This window comes from Micropterus salmoides, unplaced genomic scaffold (assembly GCF_014851395.1).
Source record: "Micropterus salmoides isolate LMB-PRFRI ecotype aquatic unplaced genomic scaffold, ASM1485139v1 Ms_hic_scaffold_4, whole genome shotgun sequence".
Classification (NCBI taxonomy): domain Eukaryota; kingdom Metazoa; phylum Chordata; class Actinopteri; order Centrarchiformes; family Centrarchidae; genus Micropterus; species Micropterus salmoides.
The window spans coordinates 21,934,899-21,953,490 of NW_024043372.1; the positions used below are offsets into that span (position 1 = coordinate 21,934,899).

General features: G+C 40.3%; 1 protein-coding gene across 3 annotated transcripts in view; it reads left to right on the forward strand.

Moving 5' to 3' along the window:
* celsr2 (cadherin, EGF LAG seven-pass G-type receptor 2) overlaps positions 1-18,592 on the forward strand; it is a 71,523-nt gene that overhangs the window by 30,194 nt on the left and 22,737 nt on the right. For all 3 annotated transcript variants that reach the window (XM_038696766.1, XM_038696767.1, XM_038696768.1), the window contains exons 3-5: positions 6,467-6,689; positions 15,160-15,275; positions 15,388-15,476. In XM_038696766.1, coding sequence (XP_038552694.1) covers positions 6,467-6,689; positions 15,160-15,275; positions 15,388-15,476 — 428 coding nt within the window. The remainder of the gene's footprint in view (positions 1-6,466; positions 6,690-15,159; positions 15,276-15,387; positions 15,477-18,592) is intronic.

Consider the following 18,592-nt stretch of genomic DNA (forward strand, 5'->3'; position numbering starts at 1 on the left):
CTGCAACATTAAAGTGATGATCCAATTATATTATGTATATTATGCTGAAATGAGGGATTCTGCATAATGTGTACTACAAACGCTTTCGGTACTTCAAGTATAGTTAGCTCTTAATACTTTTGTCCTTATTTAGAACTGTTATATTGGTGCGTTTCCATAAGTAAAAGTTCTTCTTCCACCACAGAATGTACACTTATGTGAAAATAGGGTAACACTTTTCTTAATCCACCTCCATTTAACAGCTGTAACATCTCCTATTAAGTGTTTGTAACTGTATATAAACAGTTAATGATACACTTCACAAGAGCTTGCTGAAAGTTTAATTCACACCCATTAAAAAGAACTAGTCCACATCACCTCTGTTTTTTCCTTTAAAAAAGGCTGGGGGTTTGACTTGGGTGGAGGAACTTTTTGGAACTTTTTGGCTTCGTTAATGATTTTCTTGTGATCATCATATCACATATTTCCCATGGCCGGTCGGAGGGTTCAGCTCATGTCGACGTGTCAAATTCATTGCTGATCTTACACTAAAAGCCCTGAGCCCTTAATGGTGGACAGGGTTTCTAACACCTGGTTAAATTCTCTTACATCTGCTTTAAACTACCACTTATATATGATTATTACATAACTTACTAAATACGGTATATAAATGTTAAATAGGGAAGGGTTGAAATAAAGTGTTACATATAGGGTATATAACTGTATTTTACATATTTATTCCTTAAATTATTTGTATAAATTATTGTATGATACTCCAGTCATTTTCGGGATGAATGGCTTAATTTATATGCAGCTGTGCACTCTATGACTTCATCTCATCTAGTGGCAGAAGCCAGAGCTGCTGAAGGACCACTTCACTTTCTCCTTTTTGTAAAATCTGATTTTCACATTACCTTACAAATTATTATTTTAGCTAAAACTACAGACCAAATTCACTTTTCAATAGGTCTCCTACTGAAAAAATTTAAATCGAAACGGTGAAGCAGAAACTCTAGATATTCACCTTGTTGTCCTTGTGCTCGCTGTAATGGCATCGCTTCCATTATTCCTCATCAATCATTAAAAGTCTTTTCCTCCTATTTATGCCGGTGTTTATAAAGCCTGAAATAGTGTCAGCATTTGAACGTGTGGGATCAGTCACTCAGAGTCCAGGTTGAGTGGCACTTACATATTCTTATGCACAGCTGTGGGTGTTGGAGCTGAACTGGAGGTGCTTTTAACGTGAAACTGCAGAGATGGAGAGAGTGAACATGTGAGTGGGCGAAGTGGGCGTATTTGCAGACCGCAGCCAACTACATTAATCACCATCAGCAGGGGGTTTGGACACAGGTGCTGTTAGATCCAGTATGCCGACTTTTCGAGTTATCTGAGACTTGAATGTGGTGATGAAGTCAATGATTTAAGATGTTTGACTCGCGCCGTCAGACTGTCTGATCAAACAAGGCCGTTCAGGCAGACTTTATTTGATGTATTTTCCTCTGTGATCTACAACTCCCACTGTTCTGCTTCAGTTCACCAGTCTCCACGCTGTGGTACGGGCGATGTGTGTGAGTGTTCTAAATTGCTCAGTCTCTGTGATTCGGGTGGGTAGCTAAGTGCTGAAAAGCTGCGATTATGTGTGTAAGAAAGTTGGATGGACAATCTGCGGAATGTTTATGTGCTAATGGTGCATGGACATGTGTGCATGTGTGTATGCGTGTGTGTGTGACTGTTGGGCCGTAGGCGTTGCCAGATGGTAGCAGGAAAGAAAATGAAAAAATATAACAGCCATCATGTTTGCTGATTTGTCTCGGCTGAGTCATTCGGTAGATGCAGAACAACAGGTGTACAGTACAGTATTTCTCACACGTTTCTCCTAAAACACACGGCGTGAGCAACTCACATTTTTTCTTTTCCTTTTCAAGGGCTCAAAGACTGTCTGCATGAGAATGATGTGTTTGTGTTGATCATTCATCAGCTAACTGCTGACCTCCATCTCTCTGTGATGAGAAAGGCTGTTGTTTTTTCTCTAGTAATTCATTCAGTAATCCAGAATGCATTTGTGGTGTTTTAATGTGCAGACCTGCTTTTGGAGCAAAAACTGGTGAATGTTCACACTTAAATTTTATCAAATCACCTCACACAAGTGTTTGAAATCAACACCTGCCAAGCTCTGAAAGCCACTACAATTAGCCTCTGAGAGATGGCATGAAAAAAAAAAGCATTGCCAGACAAATGGGCTGCTTTTTAAATCAGAGCATTTGCATGCTGTTGTTGTGTTTTCGGACCAACCCCACTTTTTGTCTCCTGATAAGATACCAGTTCTCTGTTTTTCTCAAATTTAAGACCTGTATAATTCACTGTGTGGAACTCATTGAGATCATTTTTGTAAGTAAGATAACAAGAGATCAGGTGCTAAAAGCCCAGCCAGCAGTGCCATAATAGCTGATGGTTGGCATTAGTCCAGTAAAATGGACGAACGTAATGCCTTTGTTATGTACCATCTCCAGTTTTCTCTCTGAGTCTGAAATGTATTGTTTTGTGGATTTTATCCTTTATTGTTAGTAGGTAGTAGAGAGATGAGAGGAAACAAGGAGAGACAGAGGTGGAACAAAGATACCAGGCCGCTCTGTGTTCATAACGAAATGATTGAGATTATTTTCTCATGACACCAAAAATTGTTTTGTTGTTTCTGTCAGTCAGTTGGTGTCATAGATTTATTCTGGGTCGCTGTGTGAGAGGTATTCAAGTGTGTTTGGTCCCTTAGGCTCCAGATGACCTGTAATGTGATAAGAAGATCTGTTACACAGATGCAGCTTGAGGTCATGTTATTGATCACCTTATCTCAGTATTCACCTTCATAATCCTCAGTGGTTGAATTTCTGCTGTAGTGAACGTAGATCCTGCACTTGGCTTCCCCGAGCTTGTTGTCTTTGGCGTGTCTGGAGGGATTAACTCACTCCGTTTCACTCGGGAGACTATGCTCAGCTGTTACCTAGGAGCCCAGGCACACCTGTTCAAGTTTACCATCTCTCAGGAAACTTTTTCTGCAGGAGCAGTTTGCACACAGGGGTGCTGCACAGTTATGCTATGTTGTTTGATAATTCTCATAGGAGTCAGTTATCTTATATCGAACACCTGAGCACTGCTTTTGATTGTTTACTGGTCTTAAACAAGAGCTCTTAGTGTGAATAACTGCAGCAGTGGATTGAATTTCAGGGAGTTGTTCACTCAACAAGCCACATACTTATTAGGCGTATTTGTCATATTTTGTCCTTTTTGTTTACACACACTCTCTAAACCCTGTCTATACAAAAACAGGATCTCTTGTGTCTGAGCCATTTGCTGCCTTAATGATTCATGCTGGCAGCTCACACAGGGTGTGTGCACCGGGATGGACTTACAGAGGGGCGTAAATAGAGCTGAGTGGACGTGTTTGAATTATTGATCGGGACATTCTGTAGAATTGTGACTGAAGCCCATCCCCGCCCCGCTGTGCTACCTACCTGGCAACGTAAAGCTGTTGTTCAGGAGCACCTGTGGTGGAGTCGTCCCATAGGGATAAACTGAACATCTACTATCAGTAGAGGCAGATCTAAATACATTTGTACTTAAATGTACTGTTAAATATATAGTATGTATATGTCATTGAGACTGCCACAGTCTGTTTAATACAGCTCTGTCTGCTGATGCAATGTTTGACCAGTGTGACTGCTTAAAGAAACACAAGTAGTTTATTGCCCACAGCAAGTTGCTGAATTAATAACGAGGCAGACAGTAACAGAAAGGCTTTATTTCCAGCCGGCTGGCCAACGGTAGCTGTTTGTCATCAGGAAGCTTCAGTAAGAATATGACAGCAATGAGCTGACAGGACAGAGCTGCTGTTAGGCTCCATTTTGTTGCTTTTAAAACAGAGTGGCACTGAGACATGTTAGAGGTTTTTACACCACTTTAAAACACGGCATACTTAAAAAGGTGTCAATGATGGCTTTAGGTTAAAAGATAGTTTATTGGTGTCTCACAGATCAGTCAATCATTATATATATATAGATAAAAAGAAAAAAAGTCAAAGCAATGATAAAACCGTCAGTAATGAAAGGTTGAGAGGTTTCTCCAGCTTAACGACAAGCCATCAATCCTGCAGTTATAAATGTTAGTAAATCTTTAACACAAGGTTTTGCCTTGATGCTCTGCAGCTTTCCTCCGAGTCAGGTCAACAGTTCAGGGGAGGAGTTGAATTTAAGATCCAAGCAGGCAAAACCAGCCATGTTGGCAAGAAGAAATAAACCAGCTAAATGCAGGCCCACAACCTGGCAACCCAAAAGTTTTATTACAACAAGTTATTACTAAACTGTAAAGCATTAAACATTAAGTAACTATTCAAAATACTACTTAAATAATTTGTGTTGCCTCCTTGGAAGTTTAATCGCTGTTTTCTGAGAGTCTTTGTCTCTGGGGTCCAACTTTATCTCTGTGAATCAAAAAATGTTCAGCGTCATTATCAGCAACTTTAACATCTCATCCAGCATCTTGATAACTGAATAGATACCCCAACAACAGCAATTAAACAAAGAAACTTGCTTTCAGCAGACTGTGAATAGAGTGATTAATAGTCAAAGAGTGAATAAAAGGCCTGTGTGTCAGTGGTGTTGGATGAAGATGTGGGCTGTGCGTGTGTGTGTGTGGGTTGGTGTGTGGGTGCGCGCGCGCGTGCGTGCGTGGTGTTACAGTTGTGCTGCAGTACACAGCGGAAGTCTTCCACACTGCTGACTGTGTGGCTTTGACACAGATTCCAGCTCACGCATGGGAGCTCGCAGTCTCGCCTGAGCAACCGCTGCAGCCTCCCATCCGGAGGATCCTGCAAACAGCACATGTGAGCCTGGCTGCGGGGCCGCAGAGGATGGAGCCTCAACATGGAAACGCGTCTGCGGTACTGCAGACTGTGCACGTGTGGCACACTGCTGTACCGCTCTTGTCCTCCAAATTGATCACTGTTTGCTTTGTTGGCCTGGTGCGACCTGAAGTCATTCTGCCCCACACAGTTCAGCTGAGTGTGATCAATCACTGCAATTTATCATTGATTAATTGGTTGATTATTTTCTTGGTTAATCGATTCATTGTTTTGTCTATAAAGTTTCAGAAAGATGGTCTTCAAATGTCTTGTTTTTACCGACCAACAGTCCAAAATTTAAAGAGCCACCAACAATTAAAAAGTAGAACTACTGAATTTCTTTGCTTAAAAAATGACTGAAACAAATGATCATTAATCAAAAAAGATGAATGTTGATTTATTACCTGTTCGGAGTTCGAGTAATTATTTCAGCTTTGATGTGTGCAATCCTGCAACCTGATCTCCAAAGAATTGTTTGTGATTCAATATAGCAAAAATGTCTTTGAACTCATGACATAACTCCAAGGTTTATTACTTTTTATCTGATTGAATAAAACTTGCTTTGAACTGATTATGAAAGTCTGATTAGAACGAATTAAACTTTGTAACGTTTGGTGTTGTATTTTTGGCCGTGGTAAGAAAAAGCTAAAGGATGAGATGTTGGCAGCAGCACTGCAAATAGGCAAAGCATCTGTATAATGTCATCATATGACTAGAGCTGAAACACTTGATAAATCAATTAGTTGATCGACAGGAAGTTAATCTGCAACTATTTTGATAGTCGATTCATTCTTTAAGTCATTTTTTTTCAATCCAAAGAGGCCAGATTCTCAGTTGAGAGGATTTGCTGCATTTTACTTGTTTGATATTAAACTGAATGTTGTTTTGAACTAGGGGATCATTTATCAATTATGTAAATAATTGTAGCCCTGCATGTGGCCCATAACGTAACCTTTGACAAGTCTTATAATGTAATGATGGACTGCATTATAAGATAGATGGGCAGGTCACAACGATTGAAATAATGTTCTCATCAAATGTCTGTTCGGTGTTAAAACGCTGACAGTAATCATCATGAGCCACCACAGTCTGCAGAAACTGCGATCATTTCGTTTGACAGCTTCAGAGTCTGAAAGCAAAAACACTTCCGACTGACTGCTTTCAGACATCACGTTGTCCCACTGAATATGAATGCAGCACAAACTGCAATCATTTCCCCAGAGGGAGGGAGGGAGTCATGCTGGGTGTGACACACAGGAGTAAGAAGACTGAAACTGCAGACACAGTCGAAGAGAAAACAGTGCTCATAATTTTGACTGCTGAGTCACCTAAGTCACCTTGTCAACAACATCATAATTTGTTTTTCATCTGCTCCTGTATGTTGGAAAGAGTACAGCTGTGTATTTCAGGTGGATAATGTCACACCTCTGTAACGGCACATATATATAGAACAGCTGACTGAGGGAAAGCATATAGGCCTAGCAGTGTGGAGTCCCTGAGGTGGAAGCCATAGGGATGAGTGAGCTGATGCTGCTTGCCACAAACAATATTAATCCACATTTCTTTCCCTTTCCATGTCCATCTCTCTGTGTCCAGGAGAGCGCTGCGAGCTGTCGTCCCGCTCGGGTCGCTGTGCTCCGGGAGTCTGCAAGAACGGCGGCTCCTGTGTCAACCTGCTGGTCGGCGGGTTTAAGTGCGAGTGTCCACCGGGCGGCTACGAGAAGCCCTACTGTGAGATGACCACGCGCAACTTTCCCCCGCACTCCTTTCTGACCTTCAAGGGCCTCCGCCAGCGCTTCCACTTCACCCTCTCTCTCACGTAAGCACCCCCCCACTTCTCTGCTGCAACACGCCGCAGCTCATCTGGATCACCAACCCTGCTCCGTTGCCTTTCAGTAATCTGTGATTCACTCTCCATCCACCCCACATCCTACTTCTGCACGCTCTCTAGCTGAAGTGTACACCAACCCCCACACATTTATGTAACCATAATGGTGTTTAATAACAATAATGGGCTCACTGAACAACAGCCATCTTCTGTAAAGCCACTTTGGTATCACATTATAGTTCCTGTTCTATAAATACAGAACCTCTGCTGAAGCATACTGTGCATTAGAGGTGCACACACCGTACTGCAGGACTGTGTCGTAAAAGTTGGACAGAAGGTGAGCTGAAGGAGCTGTGTTTTTGGAGAGGAGTCTTATATAAGATGAGGAAGTTAATCCTACAGCCAAGAGTGAGTCTGAGCTTATTACGGTCAGTGTCACTGGTCACTTAGAGCTGTGAGTCAGCGCCTGGCCTATTTCAGCACAGATGAGTGTGCAGTCGTTATGTATGTAGCCTATGCAATGTTGTCATTGTAGTTTGGGAGTCCTTGTCATTCTTTACTCGTAAACCTCCCTTTAAATGTCTTTAATGGTTTCAGGCTTGTTTTTAGTGTAGTTTTGGTGTTTTTTCTTCCTGAATGTTCAATACTTCACTGGAACTCAGTGGGGAGTACAGGTGTTATTTATTTTAGGTATGATGTCGATGTAGTCAAATCAATTTTGTCTCATAGCCTGAAATCATAAATTCATCTCAGACACCCGCAGCCCTTAGACCCTCAAGTCATATAAAACAAATTAAATAAAGCAGTACATATTGCACAACATGTCAGAAACTCTTAAAAAATGTATTTGCCTCCTTTGTCTGTTTAATAGGAATTAAAGGGAATTTTGGAAAATGCGTTTGTTCTTTTTTACAGAGTGAGATGAGAAGATTGAAGCCTAGCTTAGCATAAACACCCTCAATAAAACAGATTTTTTTTCACTTTAAACCTATGAGATATAACACATTAATTTGTCAGCTTTTCAGATGCTGGTAGTTTGATTTTGATACCCAGCTAGCTTTTCCCACCTGTTTCTTGTCTTAATGTTAAGCTAAGCTAACCAGGTGCTTGCTTCATATTTACCGTACAGACAGGAGAGTTGTATCCATCTTCTCAGCTTACTGTGGAATGAATATGAAAACGCACATAACCCAAAGTGTTGAACTATTCCTTTAACTACCATACGGGAGGACAAGATAGGGACCCCTTGATTTCATAGTACACCAAATACAGGCAAAAGGAATTATGACATGAGATGTGCAAACAGCACGTGCAACAGTCACTGCTAACGCTTACACTTTCTCTGGGAAGTGAAGATGCTACCTCATGCCATAATTAGCATTTAGTGAAAATAGGAAAAAAAAAAGAAATTAGCCCAAGGTTCCTTTTTTTTCATACACAGCACAAAAAGAAAAATGCAACCTGCAAACGCCTCATGTAAATTTCATTACATGAGTTTTAAAAGTAGACAAGGCAGTCTTAGTTCTGTTCTGCTTTTATTTCACCTTATGGCTCTTAACATAATCATCATTCTAGACATCATTGTGAAAGGATTTTCCCACAGAGAAAGATTTTTGTGTTTTTCTTGCAACCATCCAACTTGTGTCAGATTCAGATATTAAGATGCAGGTGTAGCAGGTCTGGAAATTGAAGCTGAAGCTTTTAAGCTGTGTGGCTGATCATTTGGAGGTGGTTTGTGAAGGGGGAGGTGCTTTAGGAAAGAGCAGATGAGCTGCCAGTACTGAACACATGCAAAGACAGCAGGACCTCCAGTCTGCATGAAATCTCCATGTGATGAAACGTAATCAACGATAAAAGCAGTCTGTTCTGTTTGTTATCTGTCACAACAAGTGACAACAAGGATCACCTCTCGAATAGTATCACAGAGAACGTGGCCTGCCATTTTGCTGTACTCATTGTGATACATGTCACCTTAGATGTGCTTGGCAGGGACTGACACTCACAATGGCTGCCGGTGGAAATAACATCCCCTTTGTGAGCTTTATGGACTCGGTCTTTCTTTAAGAGCGGTTCAGGTCTTTTTTGTCGGGGAACTGCTCAAACCAGTTTTTAAAGTTGTCTACATTTCACTGGCAGGTCACAGAAGCTGTGAAGTAGCTGCTGTGTAAAAGGTGCCGAAACTGAGAGCCTGAGGCAGGTGGGGCCAACAAGTGTCTCTGTTACCTGCACCGATCAGGTTCCCACAGAAAGAGCTTCTGTTATGATGAACGGCTCAGGATGTGGCTCTCGTTCACTCAGTGACGGGTAATTTTAAGGGCTCTTTCTATTACAGCTCTGGCTGTTGAGCTCTACAGTTAAGGCTGCGATTTCACAAAAAAAGGTATTATGGTAAATGAACGAATGAAGCATAGAAATTATATTCTCCAGACAGGTAATATGCTTTCTTGGTACAGACCCCAGCAAAAATCATCACATCATTATTGTTTTCTGTGAAAATTAAATTTCCACTAAAATTGTGATTCATACCACAATATCTATTCAAAATATATGACTTTTTTGTGCTGTTTCGTTCAACCCTGTGGCAATCCATACTATATTTGTTGAGACCTTTCACAAAAAACAAAAATGTCAGTCTTGTGCTAGAGGAAAAATCAGAGGATCTCCAAAGTCAATACAATTCATCCTCTGGGGATCATGAACATTTGCACAAAATTTCATCTGAATACATCCAATAGTTGTTGAGATATTTCAGTCTTCCATCCCTAGTGCTAAAAATATATATTTATTATTAGTATTAGAGCAATAAGGCTTTTCTTCTTTTTCCCGCAGTTCATATAAAATATATCATCTAACACAGATTTTTGTATCTTTATTTCACACTAATAGGCTGTAAAATCAATAAGAGGCTTTCTTTTCCTCCCCACTGCACACGTTGTATGCGTGTTAGAATAGCGTGACACAGTTTCCTACAGAAGGGCAGACTGGTTGTTATTTTTACTGATGGGTGCCTAATGTGACACGCAGTGATGCCAGATGAGTCAGTATTTAACTCCGGCTGATTACTCTCATAGTTCAGAGGGCTTGGGGGGCAACGTGGAGGAGCCTTTTAAATCGATACGTCAAAGACTAGACGCCTACTGAGCCAAATAGAATCTAGATCATGATTCTAGTTGGCGTGCTGTATTTTCTACATGGAGATATAGAGGGAATCTGACTGCTCTGTCTGTGCTCTGTCTCTGCTGTGCTGAGCGTCGGCATCCTCTTTCCTCTGAGGTCGTGATTATCGTTTTTTCAGGAAGCAGGTCAGCGGTGGGATGCCCCTGGCTCCTCTCCAGCTTAAGAACACTGCACAAACAGCATCATTTACAGTATACCCTCGAACCCTGAAGACTGACAGAGGGGGGCGGGCGGCTACTCATGTTGTCTTAGAGCATGTATAGGTATTTGGATGTATGAATGACATCCTTCCTCTGAAAGAAAAACTGTGTTGAAGGAGGCTGCAGCTCCGTGGTTTTCATTGTCTCAGAGTATATAAGTAGAGAACAGTAATAATTCAGTCCTTTTCGAGGAAAATTAAGCTGCATGCTAATGAGGAGTAAATGACCAGAAAATACAGATGCCAGTAAGTCACACATGCCTCTCAGCTGGCAGATGTGCACAGGAGACTCATTTTTGGGTTCCCCGTGGGACGGATAATGAACTAATCTGGTAGTTGTTTTTTTTTGTTGTTGTAACACACTTTCACACATCACAGCGACCCATTTCCACAGGATCAGATTTACGACCGCAGCTGAAAGTAAAGCGTGATATTTTTAAACCATGTGCTTCGCCGCATACTTTGATCCCAGATTGAGAGTGAGGCACCGTCGGCTATCTGGTTGTCCCAGAGGTTGAACCATGTGTGCGCAGATATATATCGAAATGTGTCAGGACCACGCAGCGCTGTGGCCCTGGATGATCTTGTTTCAACATCAAACTGTACAAGGAAATCTGAAACTAAGGTTGTGGTTACAGCACTGGCTGACTGTCTGTGTTATCCTCCATGAGAAAATATATTTTGAAGCTGTCTTTACTCTGGACTGTCTTCCTTTGCGCGTCTTCGTTACTTGCAGTAAATGCGTTCCCCCACCCTGCTGCTATGACATTGGCCTAGATTTCTGTCTCTGTGTTGCAGCATGTCGTTTAATGACTGTGATATCTATTCGTGGCACGCAGATTCTGTATTCCTTCAGTTATTTTCCCTCTGAGTTGGCCTTGTGTTCATGCTTAACCTCATTATCTGTTCAGTGATCTTTGTGAAACATCAGCATTGTTAAGTCTTGAGCTCATCTTCACGATAGTAAGTTACACGTCACACTGTATTACTGTGTGGGACAGGAGCACTCCAGTGTGAAAGGAAAGCAAGGTGAATGTGAGGGGATGGTATAGATATTTTTAAATAGGTCAAACCAGACCACTGCCCTCTTTCTTTTCTCTTTTAACGTGGCGTACAGGCATGGCCCAAAGCATATGCTCTTTTACAGTACACATCAGTACTCATGTCATTTGGTATCCTTATGTTTGACAGCTGATGTTATATAGTGTGTAATATTTAGGTAAATATTTAGGATCTAATAACAGAAATGCAATATAATATACATAACTATTTTCAGTGATGTGTGACGACCTTACATAATGAACCGTTTTTATTACCTTAGAATGAGCCATTTATATCTACATACACCGCGGGTCCTTCACTGTCAATATAGAATCTCTTTCTCAAAGATTGCCCGACAGTCTCTCTGAGGAGGAACAACTGTCTGCACTGTAAAACAAACTAGATGAAATATATAGATTAAAAGCAGAGGGTACCTTCATTACATCCCCCAAAAAATGGCTAGAGGAGGGAAAACAAAATGCAGCATACTTTTTTAGGCTTGAAAAATCTAATTATGTTAATAACACTATTCATAAACTACTCATTGATGGTGTGTTAATAGATGATCCAAATATCATTGCTATGCACTAGAGAAATTTCTATAGATCACTCTATGGGTTGCAATTTTTCACAGGAATCCACAGATCTTTTCTTTGACTCGTTGATCCTATTCGCATTGAAGAAGTTGCTGAGTCTATTAAGCATTTGAAAAACAACAAATCTCCTGGAATTGATGGCATTACTTCAGAATTTTAAGTTATTTGCTGAACAACTAACCCCTTGAGGTCTTCATAGAAAGTATAGGAAAAAATGCTCTCCCTCCCACTATGGCTCAAAGTTTAATAACGCTTACTCCCAAGCCCAAGAAAGACACTCTGTTAATTGATAATTGCCATCCAATTTCTCTCCTTAATAATGATAATAAGAGTTTGGCTCTGCTATTAGCAAAGAGACTAAAGGGGGTTCTGGATTCAATTATTGACGAGACACAGTCTGGTTTTATGAGGCATAGACACATTTCAAACAACATTAGATTGGTTTTGGACATTCTAGATTACTCAGATTTCATATTTGAGAACAGCTTCATCCTATTTCTAGACTTTCACAAGGCCTTTGGTACTGTTGAACACCAGTTCCTTTCCAATCTCATGGAAAATTTAGATTTGGGGACTTCGTTTGCAAAGCTATTGAAACCCTCTATATGAATGGTACAAGCTCCATTAAAGTTAGACATGGCTCCTCTCCAAGATTTGATTTAAGGAGGGGCATTAGGCAAGGTTGCCCTATCCCCTCCTACCTGTTCCTGTTGGTAACCCAGCTTCTTACAAATTCTATTACTGAAAGCTCTCTAGAGGGTATTCTTATAGCAGGCAAAGAGATCGTGATAAGCCAACTGGCAGACGATACTGTGCTTTTTCTCATAGATGATACACAGATTTCTGCTTCACTTAGAGCCATTCTCTAAAGCATCTGGTCTATTTCTGAACATTAAGAAATGCGAACTCATGGCTGTTAAAAACTGTTTAACTTCTTCTTATTGTGGCATCCCAGTTAAAAATCAACTGACGTACTTATGAATAACCATCGTCAAGGATCAAAAACCCAGAGGCCTAATTAATTTTAACCCTATTATCAAAAGGACCCAAACAAAACTAAATAAGTGGTTACAGGTTATCACTAAAGGGTCGAATCCTTATCTCTAAGGCTGAGAGAATATCTAGGCTGACATATGCTGCTCTGTCCCTGTGTCTTGATGACAAATTGTGCCAGAAAATAGACCAGATGCTATTTAATTTTTTGTAGAAAAACCGTATACATTATGTTAAGAGGAGTGTTATCATGAATACCTATGACTATGGTGGACTGAACTTTCTGGACTTTTCTACGTTAAATAAGACCTTTAAGATTAATTGGATTAAACAACTTATAAAGAATCCGGACTTGATGTGGAACTTGATCCCCAGTCATGTATTCTCTGTGTTTGGTGGCCTTAACTTTATGTTGGTTTGTAATTATGATATTGACAAAGTACCTGTTAAGCTCTCTGCCTTTTTGTCATGGGCCCTATTTTACAAACGTAACTTCTCTCTGCACAGATATTTTATCTGTAACAATCGTGACATTCTGTATAAAAACATGTCCCTTTTCCTGGGATATTGGTTCAGGGATAACATTTCACTAGTAAGTCAGCTTGTAAATGAGCATGGTTTTCTTTTTACCTGTCAGGAGTTTCTATAACTATATGTGATCCCTGTAACACCCGGAGACTTTTCTCTGGTTTTGGATGCCATTCCTTCAGGTGTACTTGTATTGTTCAGGAATGTTCATAGACGTGACCTTCAGGTTGTATCTGCAATTGATCCTGGTGACTTTCCAGTAGGTAAGGTCTGCTTCTCTTCCCGTCCACGTAACAACAGAGCTATTCGTGCCTTGTTCCAACAAGATATAGTGCCTATTCCATATGTCATTTATTACTGGAACCAGTTTGTCAATGATAAATACTGATTTATTAACAAGATAATTTTGGCAGTATGTATGTACATTTATTAATGATTATATATATACAGGTTTCAGCTTGTTCTGGCAGAATGTCCTTTTTGGGGTTTTCAGTAACGAAAAGCAACACTGCGACCATTATTTCATAATAAAAAATGTTTTTGTTTCTGGCAAAATTTCACAAATGCAAATTTACAAAAAACACTATTTTATAGTCTTTGAGAAAGAAACTTTATTTTAGAACTCTTCCAACAAGTCGGCTCTGAAGGTACTTAATATCTGTAATCGCTTGAAGGTCTTTCTGTGATATTCTTTTGTTTGTTTGTTTTTCTTTTTATATATATTTTTCTCTTATTTTGTTGTAGTCCCCCCTATCTATATGTACCTTTGTATATCTTATGTGTTGTATGTCTCTATATATGTTGCATTGTTAATAAAACAAAACAAAAAAAAAACAACACCACCACGGGTCCTCTTACATGGATGTTGCCATGTTTCTACAGTAGCCCAAACGGACAAGATGCTCTACAGAGCTTGTTTGATCACTGCCTTAAATATGTACAAAAACACAAGCCAAAGTAGTAGTGGTAGAAGTAAAAGTAGAAGTAGTAGTAGTCGTCTGGTTTATCAGAAGTAAGAACAGGATCTTTTTTTTGGACAAATGGAGGCCCACACGTATTATTTAGGAAAAAGTCAGCAGAGCATGTCGGTCACCATAACTCCTGCACACTTGGTAAGGGACGGGGGAGCGGTGACTGATGGTGCATTCATGTGGGGTCGGAATATTCAGATTTTTTTTTTCCTCCTTAAATTTTTATTGCAAAAAGAGTAATAAAGTGCACATGGGAAGTATACAGAATTGTTTACAAATACTATATATAATAAGACACAAATAATAAAATGTTGCCAGGGGTATATATATAAAGATAATAAAAGAGGACCATATGTTGATAGTTTTCCCAGCCTTTTTGTTGCTGGATTTAGAAATTAAATTGATATACTGTACAACCTCATGGATAAAAGGTACAAAGTATTTTTTACTGCTTAATTTACAATGGCCATTAGAATTAATACATTTATTATAAAGTACTTATTTCTTCAGAGGAGCACGAGAATGCACAGTGAGCCATTTGTTACAATTTGAAACTCTCACCACTAGATGCCACTAAAGCTTTCACACTGAACCTTTAAGTACAGATTACAAATATATCTTTAATTAGTTTTTTTAAAGGCTCAGTAATTTCCTAAAACAGTTGGGCATGGTAGTTTTTAGCAAAAGTTAGGCTACTCAAAGAATAATAAAAATTTATGTGTTTTTAATTGCTTTAACTTCACAGACAATACCTGTTACTAAGATCAATTAATTGTTGGATTTTGGCTTCTTGTGGGATTTGTTGTCAGAAAAGAAGAAGAAAAATATAGAATTTCCCCAGCCTTAACCTTTAATTCAGAGGGTAAATATGGATTCAATATATACATGAACAAAACAGTGATATAATTGGTTTGAGACAAACATACTTAAATTAAAATGTTGTTTGTTTTTTCCAGATTTGCTACCAAAGAGCCCAACGGTTTGTTACTCTACAACGGCCGCTTCAATGAGAAACATGACTTCATCGCCTTGGAAATCATCAACGAGCAGATACAACTCACCTTCTCTGCAGGTGGTTTATTTGTTCTTTATCATTATGATTTACGGCAATCGCTTTTCTCCTGTTTCATACCATTTTTGTCCTGAGTTTGTTCTAGTCATTCACTTCTTTGACTGTTTCCCAGGTGAGACCAAAACTACAGTTTCGCCGTACATCCTCGGAGGTGTTAGCGACGGCCAGTGGCACGTGGTGGAGGTTCACTACTACAACAAGGTACAGAAAAAATTTACAAAAGAACTACTCCTCAAACACTGTGTATCTGTAGAGACTGGTTTATAATTAGGTTTTCAAATCTTATTGTCTTCTAAATACAGAAGAATAACAAGTATAAATGTTTCAGTAGTGAGCTTGCACACTGACGAGGGCATTGTCTGAAATATTTGCTTGCTTTTTGCACTTCTGCAGTCTAAATAAATACTTTTAATTTTTAATTTTGCTTCTAATTGGCGTTTGCCAAATATGCTGGTTTAAGGGAATAGTTTTACATTTTGGGAAATCCACCTATTTTCTTCTTCCAGAGAGTTAGATGATAAGGTTGATGCCTGGTGACCTGTGTGGTAAATATGAAGCGACTGCAAGCTAGTTCGGATTTGTCCGAAGTTAACAAAATCCACCTACCAGCACCACTAAAACTCAGTAATTAACATCATTATGTGCAGATTTTGTTACCTCTGGACAGAGCCCAGCTAGGTGTTTCCCTCTGTTTTGGTCTTTATGCTAAGCTAAGCTAACCCGCTGCTGGACATAACTTTGGATGTATCAGCCATCTCATCTGCAAGAAAGTGAAGAAGAGTTTTTCTAACTATTCCTTTTAACAAGGGTGAGCAGGATGAACCCTCCCTATATTATGAGAAAGTTTTTTATTCTGTATGCTTCCTTCTTTTAATTATTACAGAATAGCTGACATACCTTTGGTTAAATCTGTCTGCTGCTGCTCCCCTCATCAGGAGTGGCAGCACAATACCAGACATAGTTACTGAACATGCTCAGCGTGAAATCAGGGCACAGGTTTGATCTGCTTCAGACGACAGACAGTGTAGTTTTAATGCACTAAAGCCTGCAGTGGTAACTGGCAGCTGACATGCTTTCACAATAAAAAAGCTTCATCCTCAGGACATCCATAGAGGACTGACTAAACCAGAGTTCTGCAGACAGCAGGAAACCCTGAGCTGTGTAAGTTTGCCTCTTCTAAAGAATCACTGCTGACAGGCGGATGATCTGGAAGAGAGCCAACGTGCCAACTAGACACTGACAGAGGGTGGGGGGGTCCTCCTGAATAACATTAATGAGTGGGAAGGCAATGTTTTTTCAGACATGCTCAGACGGGACTAAATATGTTTTGGCTAATACATTTCTCTATAAGAACATCACAACAACTCAACCGGTGGAGGAATGTATGGAGCTGTTGTCTCTGCTCTCCCAGTACTTTCCCACCCAGGACCGACACACTGGATGTCACATTTTAGTCTATTGAGGAAGTCGCTTTGCATCATAAAGATGTTGCCAGGCAACCCCCCCGCTGCTCACATTTTCTATGCAGTGTCTATGATAACATGGCTGTGTCAGATTTTAGCCAGAAGAAGTGATGAAGAGGGAGAATCTTGTCGAGTTTTGGATGACAACTTGTTGCTTCTGTGCCAAGAAGACATTATAGTCTCATTAATCACTTTGGGACAAAACCCTTCAACTCAAATTCTTTTGTTGTTTCCTGACCTGGTAGTTTTACATCTGTAAGTGTGCTGCATGTTTGAAGATTACATGATTCTGTTAATGTGAGGTTTGTACAGTATGAGTGCAACATGTAGATGTGACTAACAGAACAGCTGCACTGTTCTGTGAGTACTGGCACTGAGAGGCAGAACAAATGCATTGGTCTGAAACACTTTTCTATGTAACTGTGAGTTAAAATAATTGATAATTTATTAAGCGTTAACTAATCACATTAACTCATATTAATTTGATAATTTCTTAATGGTGACTAACAGGATTTTATGATGTATCCATGTCATCATGAATTATGCATTAGTTACACATATATACAGTATTATGTTATATATTAACTATATATGTTTTATACCCGCATTATAAAGTGTAAGCAGTGAATTTATTATGTATCCTTTTAGTACTAACATCCTGAAAGTGTCCGGGCAGCTCTAGCTGAACTAATCCTCCTTCTACATCCTGTGAGTCGCTGAGGTAGAAACATGGCTCCTCCCGCTGGAGGTATCCCATGGCGGCCCACTCTGACCCGTCCCTGTCCGCAGGGGGTGGGGCAGGGTGAGGCGGGGAGGGGACATTTTAGATTGAAATGTGGCTTTCAGGATGGTGGGGGACTGTGGAGAATGGCAATGACCGCTGCCTTTGTGTTTGGCTCTGCTTCCTTTGGGACCATGGGCAGTGAATGATGCGGCCCCGGGGAAGGTGCCCCTCTCTCTCTGTTCTCCAGCGAGGACAGAAAAGCGGAGCGGGACAGGAGCGAAAGGAGGGTAAAGAAAAGCAGAGAGAAGTATTGACTCGGGCTTTGAACGGGGACGCTGCGCTTCAGGGCCGACCCCTCTTGTTGCCATGGTTTCCCTAGTCAATCTTATATCCCATATTTGTGTTGCTTGCTGCCATGCTCCTCCTGCGCAACCCCTGTCACCCTCTGTGACAGGGAACTCATATTCCCATAATCCTCTGTAGCAGCGAGTGAGAGCAGTGTTTAATGTGGTCTTGAGCAAATATGTGTGTTCCAATCAGCGCTGACAGGACGGGGTTTTGTGCAGCAGAAAGACATCCTGACAGACAGTCATTATTGGAGAGTCAACAGCCGTGACTGATGACAGCAGAGGTCAGTGAAAGGAGCGTCCAATCTGGAGCTCTGCCTGTTTCAGAGCTTTCACAGTGAAGGGAAAACCGTGGAAAACAGCATGTCGGATGATTTCACCTTTGGCAATTCACACCACATGTTCACTTGTTTCATCATTTGTAGCAAATTGGCTTGAAGGAGCATCAACTGAAAAGTAAAAGCCACCTTCAGTGTCTGTTTCCATCTACTTAACATTTCAGTGCTGAACAGAAAGTGTTCTGACTTCCTGTGGGAACAGCACTTGATAACAGGGTCTGTTGTACTTAAAAGAAAAGCTGGCTAGCATAATGAGCATGGTCACCAAAATGATGACAGTAATAAAACCATGAACATCTTGACAGTTCTTATCCTGTTACATCTCAGTCTGAACTGAGGTGTTGTAAGATGCTGATAAAGTCTTCTGTTCCACATGCAGTCTGCATTATGATAAATAATTGTGACTTTTTGAAACATATCTTGAGAAATACTTGATGGATTGCCA